The 11,840-nt window shown below is 34.5% G+C and overlaps 1 protein-coding gene and 1 long non-coding RNA gene across 2 annotated transcripts; both read right to left on the bottom strand.

Annotated features, from left to right (window-relative positions):
* Positions 1 to 3,530: 3,530 nt before the first annotated feature.
* Positions 3,531 to 4,532, bottom strand: LOC140037616 (uncharacterized). Its single transcript, XR_011841555.1, has 2 exons — positions 4,429 to 4,532; positions 3,531 to 4,083 (listed from the first exon to the last, which is right to left on the bottom strand). It is a non-coding gene; the product is annotated as an uncharacterized lncRNA (long non-coding RNA).
* Positions 4,533 to 6,920: 2,388 nt separating this feature from the next.
* LOC113734523 (uncharacterized) lies at positions 6,921 to 11,445 on the bottom strand. The gene is made up of 6 exons (XM_027261107.2): positions 10,541 to 11,445; positions 9,474 to 10,026; positions 9,233 to 9,289; positions 7,973 to 8,062; positions 7,703 to 7,879; positions 6,921 to 7,278 (listed from the first exon to the last, which is right to left on the bottom strand). The coding sequence occupies exons 1-6, from the start codon at positions 11,095 to 11,097 to the stop codon at positions 7,234 to 7,236; spliced, it is 1,479 nt and encodes a 492-aa protein (XP_027116908.1). The 5' UTR covers positions 11,098 to 11,445; the 3' UTR covers positions 6,921 to 7,233.
* Positions 11,446 to 11,840: the final 395 nt, after the last annotated feature.

Genomic DNA, 11,840 nt, shown 5'->3' with positions numbered 1-11,840 from the left:
TCGGTATTCGATTTCAAATTTGTTTTATAATATTTATATATGTATAATATAATATTTATTTTATAATATATGTAATATAAAATTTATATTATATAACATAATAACAATACATCTAACAAAACAAAACTTCAAAAAGGACAAAAAGAGCATAACCTAATTCTGTCCGAATTCGATGAGAAGTTTTACCAAAAAGAGAAAAAAGAGTAAATTTTGAGAAATTGTTTGAAAAAAGGAAAAAAAGAAAAAAAAAGCTTCCGAATTCGGTGAAATCAGAAATTAACAAATTTCAAATTGAATTCGAAATCAAATTTGAAATCGAAATTAGTGAATTCAAAATCAAATTCGGTAGGTAATTCAGATGCCAAAATTTCAAAAAATTTCGAATTCAAACTTTCGATTTACTGATTTCAAATTCGTTGCACACCCTTATGGAGAATAGATGGAAAAGTTATGTGAATGCAGAACAAGTTGATGAGCAAGTTGTAGTTGCAATATAAGAATACATGACCTCTGAAAACGCGGGCATGAGGTCACGTATTACCCCACGTTTTGTGTCTTTTGTAGGTTTTCTCAAATTTGGCCAGTTTTCAACTTTGTTTTGTTTTTGCATCAATTTCAATTGATATTGTTTTGATGATGGAGGCTGAACTAACTCTTTTGTAAAACATGAAAGTTGTAACCTTTTGAGCTAAATTTCCATTTCTTTAAGAATCATCTAATTTGGAGCTATGTAGACTGAGAAATGTCCAAAATACCCTTAATTGATCAAAACTCTGTTTCAGCTTTTGACAACAAAATGGCCAACTGTATTTTGACATTTTGACTAGGACAATGCATGAACTAAATTTTGATGTTTCATAAGAAATGTAGAACTATGTGTTAGCTTTAAAATGGTTTAAGAATCACCTCAACCAATACCTGTTGTTCAAGATATAGCCGAAATGCCAACAGGTATCGAAGCTATCAAACTCCCTTTCTTCTACACTTGACTGCAATCCATCTTTAAAACATTTTGCACTTCATATTCTCTTTATATCATTTCAAATCATCAACACTCATCTAACTATCTCCTCCATTCATTCCATTTGATGATTGAATCATTGAAACCTATAAAAACATGAAGTTTTTATCACTTTAATTCATAAATATGCAATTATCACACTTTGACCACAAAATGCATAATTCACTAGAAACCTAGTTCATTCGCCATAAAAGTGAATAAAACACATCAAAACTAAATAATAAAACATATTTAAATCACTCAAAATACAAACTTATCAAAATCCCATATACTTGAACCATTGCTTGTCCTTAATCAATTAAGAATTATAAACCAACAATGATCCAAAACTTTGAAAGTAAACATATGTGAACACTTCAAATTCACCTCCTCAAAACAAGGTAAATAACTATTATGCGATCATTCAATTAAGCTCAAGTAATCATAATATCAAGTAAAGGAGAGCCAATTATGAGATAATTGTAACTAGTTCAAGTCAATTCCTCATCTTTTTTCAATTTCAAAAGCAAGTTACTCCTATGGTCAATAAAAAAAAACTTCCTAAGTCTATGATCATCTTCTTTTCTAAGTTCAAAGAGGGATTTATTCATACAATATATCTAAATGTTTACTCAAGTTGTGAAAGTGACTTTTGACGCGAAAATCGACAATTTTAGATAAAATTCGCCAGTTACTCAACATTTCACATTCTGAAGTTGCTTTGCATACTCTTAATTCAAATACTATTTTCTACGAAAGTTGACATTTGTAGATGAAGACTTTTGGTTACTAAGTACAAGAACCATTTGAGTAGAACAACTCTTATTCTCTTCTCTTTTTTTTCTTTTTTCTTTTTTTTTCTACTTTTTCCCCTTTTTGTAAAGAAAAGATACCAAAGGAAAGATAAAAATTATTCCCTCAAAAGAATAATCATGAGAAGAGTATCACAGTTATTGACCATATTAATCACTTAACTATATAAAATCAATTAAAAGAAGAAATTTCATCAAACATGCAAAATTTAGGCATAATTATCTCCGCTTTACTAGATATATTTTATAAAAAATGTAAAAATTCTAATTGCATAATAGCTATTCTGTTTTTAATCCAATATTTCATGCAAATATCACTTTTATTGATACTCAAAAAGTTACGGAAGAGGCAAGACTATTGTGACATGGTCATGGTTGCAGTTTAGTATAGTCATAAATACATGGAAGATCAGGTAATCTTATAGAAGTAATTCAGAAATCTAAGTATTAAATCATACGGTGCATATGGTGTTATCCAGTGTCATGGTCGGAGCTGCTACTATGATGAACTTGAATTTTGCGCCATCTTATAATTATTTTAATACGTGTGAAGACAAAGACCAATGTGGAACACGTTTTTACACATTGGTGATTAGGTCAATCCTTAAATTAAATATTAATTAGCTTGGCCTATAAATTAAATATTCATATACTCAATCTTCAATCCCCGTATTTAAACAAAACGTACAGTTGTACCAAGACTACAAAGCTACAGCTCTTCAAATTAGTATATAGCTATAACACCTGTCATTACCATAAAAGCATTGATTTTTTTTTTTTAATAATTGCAATAGCACTATGGATCATTTTACATTCCACCATTAATAGAAATAATAAAGGAAAAAACTCACTAAAACTATTAGGTCTGGTCCCAGGAAATTGACCAACGAGAATAATAGAGTTCTTACAAACTCGATAATGACAATAATAAAGCAAATAAATTAAACAGAGAAACACAAGAATTTATGTGTTTCGGTCCAATTGACCTACATTTACGAACGAAGGGGTAGCAGATTTATTATAATAAAAAGAGAGTACAAAAGAGAGAGTATAAAACCCTAAAAAATAATTTTTAGGTTCAAAAGGCACCTAAAACTGAAAACACAAAAGTGTCTAAATAGCACTAAATACTTAAGGGCCCAAGGGCACATGGCTTACTCTTTTGGTTTGATGCCAAACCAAAACTCCTCTCAGACTAGGGTGCGAGCCCCCAAAACTCTCTTGGACTTGTGCATATGTCACTTGGGCTAGTGCCATGAGTATAATTAAACTCACTTAAGTCCATTATATTCATAACTGCCATAATTTCTTGAATGATTTTCTGTTGAATTTCACAATCTCTAATTCATTGAATGTTAAACAAAATATGGGGATAAGTATTAAAATCCAACAGCATGTAGATCTATTAATTTTGTTGTCACATTTTAAAGAGCAGATGATTCTTTGCTCATATCTATGCATTTTAAACTTATTTGACACGGTATGATACACGTTGTTTAGAGATGTCCAAATGAATGGTTGTAGAAAGCAGAAACTCTCATCTTTGAACTCTAACTTTTGAGTTACATGTCTCTCTCAATATATCAACTCATCTTTCATTTCCTTTCCAGATTTGGATTCATTTTAAGTAATGCTTAACTAATAAGATTTTATAACTAGTCATGAATATAGCACCTAATTGACATACAAAACTCAGTGATTGGGACCTGCTTCCAAGCAATCGAGAAAAACACAGAAGGCTGTTTTTATTCATTTAATGGTGCATTTTTGTTCGTATAAGTGCACCTTTGACATACTAGTACAATGACACAAACTCAAACACACAGCGGATTTTTTATTTGACGGTGCATTTTTGTTGGTAGAACAGCACCTTACATACTAGTACAACATCAGGGAGATGTATGCATGCCAGCAGTACATCATCCATGCAGAAACTGAAAACCACACCAAAGACACTATATAATTAGAGTACTTAAAGTCGTTGATCCTCAGTTGATCAACAGCAGTGCTTGATTATTTCATGTGCCAGATGAGTTTGGTTTCACTTGGGGTCTCAAGAACAAGTGCTTTATGGAGATATGTGGCACCGTCGCTATCCTGATTTTCAATGATAAGTGCGTAGTAATAACCTCCATCACCGCTCCACGTGAATCCTCCAACCACGGCGACGAAAAGCAGCTGGCCGTGGTGACATTGTTCCACTACAAATTGTCCGATCTGGATCACATGAGGGTCAGCCGGCTTCACCGGTTCTAGTGAACTGATGTCGTTCTGTAAACACCAAACAATTGAGTTCCCAAAATCAATTAGAATCCTTTCAAATAAACAAACAACCAGAAAACTAAATCCGACCAATTAATAAGAAACTGTATCACTCAGAAGAAGCTTATTCAGACAATTCAAGAGACCAATTAATGCATGTAGACAACTAGAAAACATAAAATATTGCTCAAGAAAATTCAAGAATGTTAATGTTACTGTAATTTGCAATTCCTTATACTCTTCCAAACGTTTCTGTACAAGTTGTTTATGAGTTGCTTCTCAAAACCACACACAAACTTGAAGAAACAAAAAAAAAGAAATCTATGTCTAGCCAGGCATACAATCACTATTCACCTTTCCAGTGCCAATAGCAGATTTGGCTGCGGCCATTTTTTCCTTAAAGAGCTAGCTAGCTAATGAATAAGGATGAAAATCGATATTTGTAACTGGTTACTGTCGAAAACTTGGTATAGTTGAGATCCAGACTCCTTGTATTTATAGGCCTAAAAATGTGGTAATGTCGGACCTAATCACCAAAATCTTGGCCCACCAGCATGGAACATGTTTTTACACGTCCGTGATGAGGTCAGTGTGAAAATATACACCAACATCACCTAATTACTATAGCAAAGCCTGTTTTTTTTTTTTTGTTATTGTTTTATCATCATTCAAACCTTTGGCTTCATACCACTAGGCCGGGTTGGTAAGTGACTAAGATCTCCCCTACTATCATGTTTAGAATTCGAATTTTGAGACTGATAATTGTGAGCGGAAAGGGTTATAGAAAGGGGAGGGAGAGTTAAAAAGAAAAAAAAAATACTTTCGGCTTGAATCTACTAATTCCAGTCAAGTAATAACTTATATTTTTTGTATTTCTTTCAAGATTTGATGTATCTCTTAGTGAGCTGATGTAAAAGAAGACGAATAACAATTACACAAAAAGATACATAGATCTTGAAAGAACTATACGAACCAAAAAAATTAAAACCCAGAATAATATACTTGCCATTTATGACCACATTTTGTGTTCTAGAGTTTTTTTCTATTCACTTTACGAACTTATCGATTCAACTCTTATAGATATCGAGTCTCAACCTAAATTAGTTTACTATTCAAGAAAGTTCATACAAATGCATCTAATGTCATTGCGGTGGATGATAAATGATATACAATGCCATTTTAGAAAGATTGTTATATTACTTCTTAAAAGTAGTTTCAGTAGACGAAGGAATTGACAAGAAATGTGTAGTAGTCCATTGAAGTTTGTTTATCCTTGGCAACATGATCCGATGATGTGTTTGAGTAAGAAAATTGAACACCTGATGCTGATTCCAAAGAAACGTACATTTGCCACTACATTTAGTGAAAGTTGAAATTCTCATAGCTGGTGGTATTCATTTTTCTCTCAATTGCAATAGTTAATTAGGTTGTACACAAATCATAAATTCTTGAAACCCCACATAATATATAATAAACTGGCAAATAAATCTTTCCCGGGTCCTTGCTGCTGATCTTGTTTGATTTTTCCTTATTTTTGTTAGCTTGAAGTGGTGACTTCTTTGTTCCAAAACTTCCCCTGTGTTGACCACATGTGGTGGTGATGTGCCTAATTCCACATACAGCTTCGCGCCAGAAATGAGGTGCTGAATAGACACAATTATCAAATTATTAGATATTCAATAGATGCAATTAAAATAATAAAAGATATGTACACTCACTAAAGGATTTTACGAGTTTACTCGAAAGAAATTAAATACTTAGGCAGGCCTGGAATACAGAATCATTAGCAGACTTGATTGTGGATAAAGTTCAGATTATGATAAATGGATGGATGAATGCACTGAGGAAGAGGATTTGAGAACTCAGTTTAGAGTGGAAAACCTATCAGCAGAATTTTAGCCTTCCTGAAGCACTTTTGAACTTGAAGTCATCAGTATGGTTCACAGTCACAGTTATTTCACATCCCGTGGCATATCGGTTGGATATCAGGTGATACACATATTATAACACATAAAAATTTACTAAAAATCTGAAAATTTACTAAAAACAGAATATACCATAAAAAGGTATAATTTGAAAAAATATCCAAGTCCACTCAGAGTTGACTCGGATATTTTGGTTGATTCTATGCATTACGGATTCGAATCAGTTAACATCGGCCAAGCCAAAACTAGTCATCATAGATATGAAATTATTGATGATTCGGGGATCGGCATCGTACCGGTCTCCTCTATTCCAGTTATATCAGACTCGGCCGAGATGGCTAACCATGGTCATCAGATGAGTGCTGAGCAAGCTTTAGCCGAGATTTTTCAGCAGAAAACTACAAAAGATTCTAATTTATTGTGTAATTAGTTGACGTTTTGTCTATTACAGATAATATGGATGTAGTTCTCTGCTTGTGTAAGCTTGCTGCTCTATCATTAAAAAGATCTGCCACCTAAAACAAGTATTCCTGTTAACAATGGCTTAAGCAGCTAATTTCATCTTTCTTTCCCTTTTCTTTATATCAGATTTGTCTACATATGAAATTGGTCAGGAAATAAATCTTCCTGGCCTTGTAGTTGGGACTTGTCTGATAGAATTCCTTCAAAAAAAAACTTTTTGTTTTCTTTATATAGATGAAGATGAGGACAAAAGAACCTCCATTCTAGCTTCTTTGATCAGTTACAGAACAAGAAAATATTGCTGCCTTTGATGTTAAGAAACTGTCCTCTAAGCACAACACAAGGAAATTGTATACAGAATGCAATGTAACTGAAGAAAATATTTCAAGGATGAAATGTTATGACATATCAAACGGTGTATCTTTTAGGCTCTTCTGTTAAAGCAGGTCATCTCTGGAATTTTGCAAATTGGATATTGGATTGATACTACGAAACAATTGAGCTGTAGTGAGGTAATCATAATCATACATTTCTCTAGAGTATACACAAATATCGATATTTACCATAATTGAAAATCTCATTCAGACATTAACTATGTACCCCAAAATGTAAAGTGGTAGTACTTTTACCCTTCTCACAACATGCAAGTCACAACACCACAAATCATTACAAGACCAACACCACAAATCATTACAAGACCAGCCACATTTTCTTTAGTCCAATCTGCTAGCCATCCCTGGAGTATTATCGGCTTTGAGTAGACACTGAAGCATCAAGTGCAAAAGACATCTTGAGATACAAATGCAGCCCATGCATCCTGCAACAGACAAGTAAGCATAATAATCATCAGCTAAATTGGTTACTAAAGATTTCACAATTTACTAAACCTGGAAAATGTACTGCAATAATATATTCCTTAACTTCCATATTCTCAGTAAGATTGACTTCATATAAGAGAATAATGCAATAATCACAACCAAAATGACAGTTCTGCTTCATCTTTCCTATTCTCATTGTTTTTTCACCATTACACTTAAGTCCAACAGTTATATATATTTGGAAGTTTTAGTATTAATTGAGATATAAAAACTCTGTGGTTACCTAAGAAAAAGTTTTTATTAAGTTGAATGCAGATTGGTGCCGATGTCACATCAAGAAGCCCATTGGTGGCTCAGGTATGAACTTTCCTAAGCATATGATGGACTTGGAGCTTCAAATAAAGAACCAAGAGCATAACATACCTGGAGGATGGGAAATGCCTTTTCTGCAACATATTTTTGGGGGAATGATGCTCCTCTTTGTTGCAATTTGTCAGGGTGCAGAATAAGTCTAGCTTTCTGATAAGCCTTCTTGACATGTGAACTTTCTATCAGATTTGTTAATGGTACTGCTAACCAGCCACTGTCAGGCCACAATATCTGAACTCATCAAGAAATGGCAGTTCAATCAAATAAATTCCATACACTTCAGCACATACAGAATATATGCCAATTCTACTAATTCTCTCTTACATGATGCAGAGTTGAGAGCAGCAATCGAATATCTGCTTCTTTTCCAGTAGACCACAACCTTATCTTTTCATTTAGTAGCTCCATTTCCATCTGCCATCAACATGGAAAGTAAGTAGTTATTAGCATACTTGGAAAAAAACTTAAGGATGCAACCTGCCCTTTAATAAAGATTCCATCATACACAATATATTATACAGTAATCTACTTATAGATTGAGAGAGGGTGAATCTAAAGTTCCAGAATATTCAAGTTGATAGTTTTTTTTTTTTAATCTGACAACCATAGAAGCATGTACCTTATGACACAAACATATGTACAGATTACAGCTGAGACTAAAAGAATCAAAGGTGAGACTTTTCAATTTTGGGGTGACTATTGCAGTCCTTTTGCCATGAAAAGGAGTCCTGTGTAGTTAAAAATAAAATCAAAGGATAGTGCAAGAAGCCCGGTTCTCACATAGATATTATCATAGTGACTTGGCAAAGGAAAGTGGGCTTTGACATTCAGTAATCAAGTGGTTTGCTTGAGTAAATAGTTAAGAGTCCATAAATTGTTTGTGAAGAACTGTTACTGCAACATAAATTTCTTAAGGCTGCTAATTTCCTTGTGATAAACTAATAGGGGTGTTTCTCCTATGACTGTGATGATGAATGTCAATAGCATAGTTAAGAATGCATCTTGGAACACAAACACATGTATAGATTGCACCTCACATTGCAAGACTCAAGTGTAAGACTTCCCACTTTCGTGGTGACTATAGCAGTCCTTTTGCTATTAAAAGGAGTCCTGTGTAGGTAGAAAATATGTCAAAGAACAATGCAAATTGTCTGGCTCTCATACTATTAGTGACTTGGATAACTAAAATGGGCTTTGAGATTCAGTAATCAAGTGGTTTGCTTGAGCAAATAGTTAAGTCCATAAATTGTTGGTAGAGAAGTGCAACTGTAACATAAATTGCTTAAAGCTTCTAATTTGATGGTAAGAAACTGAAAGGAGCAGTTTTCTCCCATGACTATGATGACAACTGTCATATTATAATTAGCAAAGCATCTTAGGAAAACTTAAGACACACAGTTCTCTGTAGGATATTGGTCTGCATGCAATTCTAACCATGTGCAAGAGCGAGGGTAATATCAATATCCTGATGTCTAATTTGCAACATTTGTTTCTATCAATGCAAAATTGAAAACCAACATTGAATCATACTGTTATTTTCTGCTCCCAAGTCAGTGATAAAATAACTGTATATTGGAAGCTTACATCTGTCCCTAATTCTCGTTTCTGTTCTGCATTTGTCCATGTATCTTGTTCTTCATCCTGTAAACAAATAATTCAAATAAAAAACTATGTTAATCCTACGTATGCAATCAGGGCTTAAAGAAGTCCTAGTCAAACAATCATTAGGAGTGGATAATCTAAATATGAGTGTCCTCATAAAATCCAGAATAAGAGTATAAGATGCTATTACTCAATCATGACAGCACAGGGGAGCAGAGTTTACCCCTGCAACATGCGTTGATTCATTGACATCTTTATGTCCATCTGAAATTTGATCTGCACCAAGCATGTCTTCTGAACAACATGTTTGAAACTTCTCTTTTGCCCAAGCAATAGCATCATCAACACCAACTGCTTCCTCAGCCCATTCCCTGTTTCCAGCATTAATTTCAATGACATAAGAGCTCACAACTTCATCTTCATCTTGCTCCATGGCTTGCTCTCGCGACATCTGATCCTCAGTTCTGTTGGCTACTACATCAACTGCCTCCTGGTCTTGACAGAGGGAAGAAATAACTGACGATGGTGAGTTGTGGTGCTCTAAATCATCTGCTGACACTTTTAGACTACGGTATGAGTTCGGTTCAAGACTAATTGTTTCAGGGGATGGATTCCTTCGACAGAATCTGAAATTAGAGCCTCTGAAGTTCTCATTGTAATCAAACTCAGCATCATAAGAAGGGCCGCTGGACACAAATGCAGACATGGACTGCTGCTCTTGAAGCTCCTCATGGATGGCTGTGTTTGAAGTCCATCTTCTTGGGACATTTAATGGCCTGAAAAATCCATTGCTCATTTAGTTTCACCAAAAAAGTTTTGAAGCAAGCTTTTGATTGCCACAAATTAATACATTAGCTAGCATTTTGGTTAGTAATTTTTAGTACTAGAGAAGAACCATTCTATCTACAATTTACTTAGTTTCCAACTTTGCTTCTGTCACATTAATTAAGACAGTTCAGTGGCTAAATCCCTCCCCTTTAGTTCCTCCTTTTACGACAAATAATAACAATAACAATTACAATTGTGATACTAACCATAACAATGATAATCGATCGAGGTCAGTGAAGTTAAGAGCTTTCAACATATGAAAGAATAATTATTCAATGTTTGTGAAACACAATTTAAACAAGTTGAAAATCTCCACTATTTGTTCAAAAACTAGCCCATGTAAATATTGAAATTTTTATATGATGTCCGGGGCAGAATTGTCAATCAAGCAAAAACAGTTGCAAAAGAACCCAAAAAAAAAAAAATACTGAGTTAATTAGTTAATGTAGCACAGTATCTAACCTCAGCCTGGAAGCAAAAAATGAAACATCCTCATCACCCAATTCACCACCTCCAATGGCCGGCCGTAAAGGGCTCAACTCCTCCGAACTCAACACCGACGATGTGCTGGTCTTGGACTTAGACCTTGACCTCGTCCGTGACCTCGACCTCTTCAAATCCTCTTCATTCCACCCAAAAATATCGCCGTAAAAGCCCTCAAACTGATTACTCCTCCTTGCACCCTTTTCAGCTGGAATCCTGAATTCCGGCAAGTTCCGGCCACTCCTCACCGGTGCTGGTGCCGGAACCACATTCTCGGGTGGCCTGAAAATCTCTTCGTAGAAAGAAGAAGTCGAGGATGACCTGAGAAAATACTCATTGCTGGGAAATTGCCGTGACATGACTGTCCGAGGCGGCCCACCAAACACGTCGTTGAAGTCTTCAGGGTCTAGAAGAGGGCTTTCAGAGGTTTGCCTGTAGGAAGTGTCCTCGGTGGATCGCCGGGGAGGGGGATTGTGCTTCAGCCCTGTTTTTGTTGTTGTTGGCATTCCCATTCTCATTCTCCATGACTCGTCCATTTCTTCTGCAAAAGCAAGTATTAATCAAGCGATCACTGCGCCAGTATTTGTTGCAAATTATGTTCGGTAGAAAGGCCTACAAATTATGGTAAATTATTGGGTGCATGGGTTGTGTGGAGATGAAGTTATACAAGAAGGTAGTTGAAGTGGATAGAATGATGGATTGATGATTATAACCAAAAAAGCAGGCCTGTTTCTTTGTCCTGGATTAATGATCTTGTGGAGTACTAAAATGGCGATAAGAGCTGATGAAGAAGAATTGGGTTTGGGGTTGGGACGTTTTTTTCTAATGGCTTTGAAGATATAGACTGTGCGTGAGGGATTGTTAACGGCAAGCAGAGTTGGATTTGAGTGCTGAGTTTTTTCTATTCTGCTTTTAATTAACAAAGGCAAAAGAGAAAAGAAGAAAAGATATTTGCATGATATATAATATTTTTTGTATCTGTAGCATTTAATGGATGAATAACTACTTAACCCCTTGTGGTTTAGCATATAATCACATAACTACCCGATATTTCAAAATATTTACATAACTTTCCTTGACCTAGACGTGCTCAAGAAATGTACACTGAAATTATAATATTGACTTAACTCTCACATTATTTTCATATATTTTATATAATTTTTCTTTTGATTTTATGCAAAGTAATTAATCCCCGTTAAATTCAATATTAAATAAGAGATATAGTGACATTATATTTTAAATAATGACATTACGAATATTTCTTTCTTTAAAATTCCAC

This window comes from Coffea arabica, chromosome 3c (assembly GCF_036785885.1).
Source record: "Coffea arabica cultivar ET-39 chromosome 3c, Coffea Arabica ET-39 HiFi, whole genome shotgun sequence".
Taxonomy (NCBI): Eukaryota; Viridiplantae; Streptophyta; class Magnoliopsida; order Gentianales; family Rubiaceae; genus Coffea; species Coffea arabica.
The sequence above is the reverse complement of the archived record's forward strand: the minus strand, read 5'-3'. Positions and strand labels throughout refer to the sequence as shown.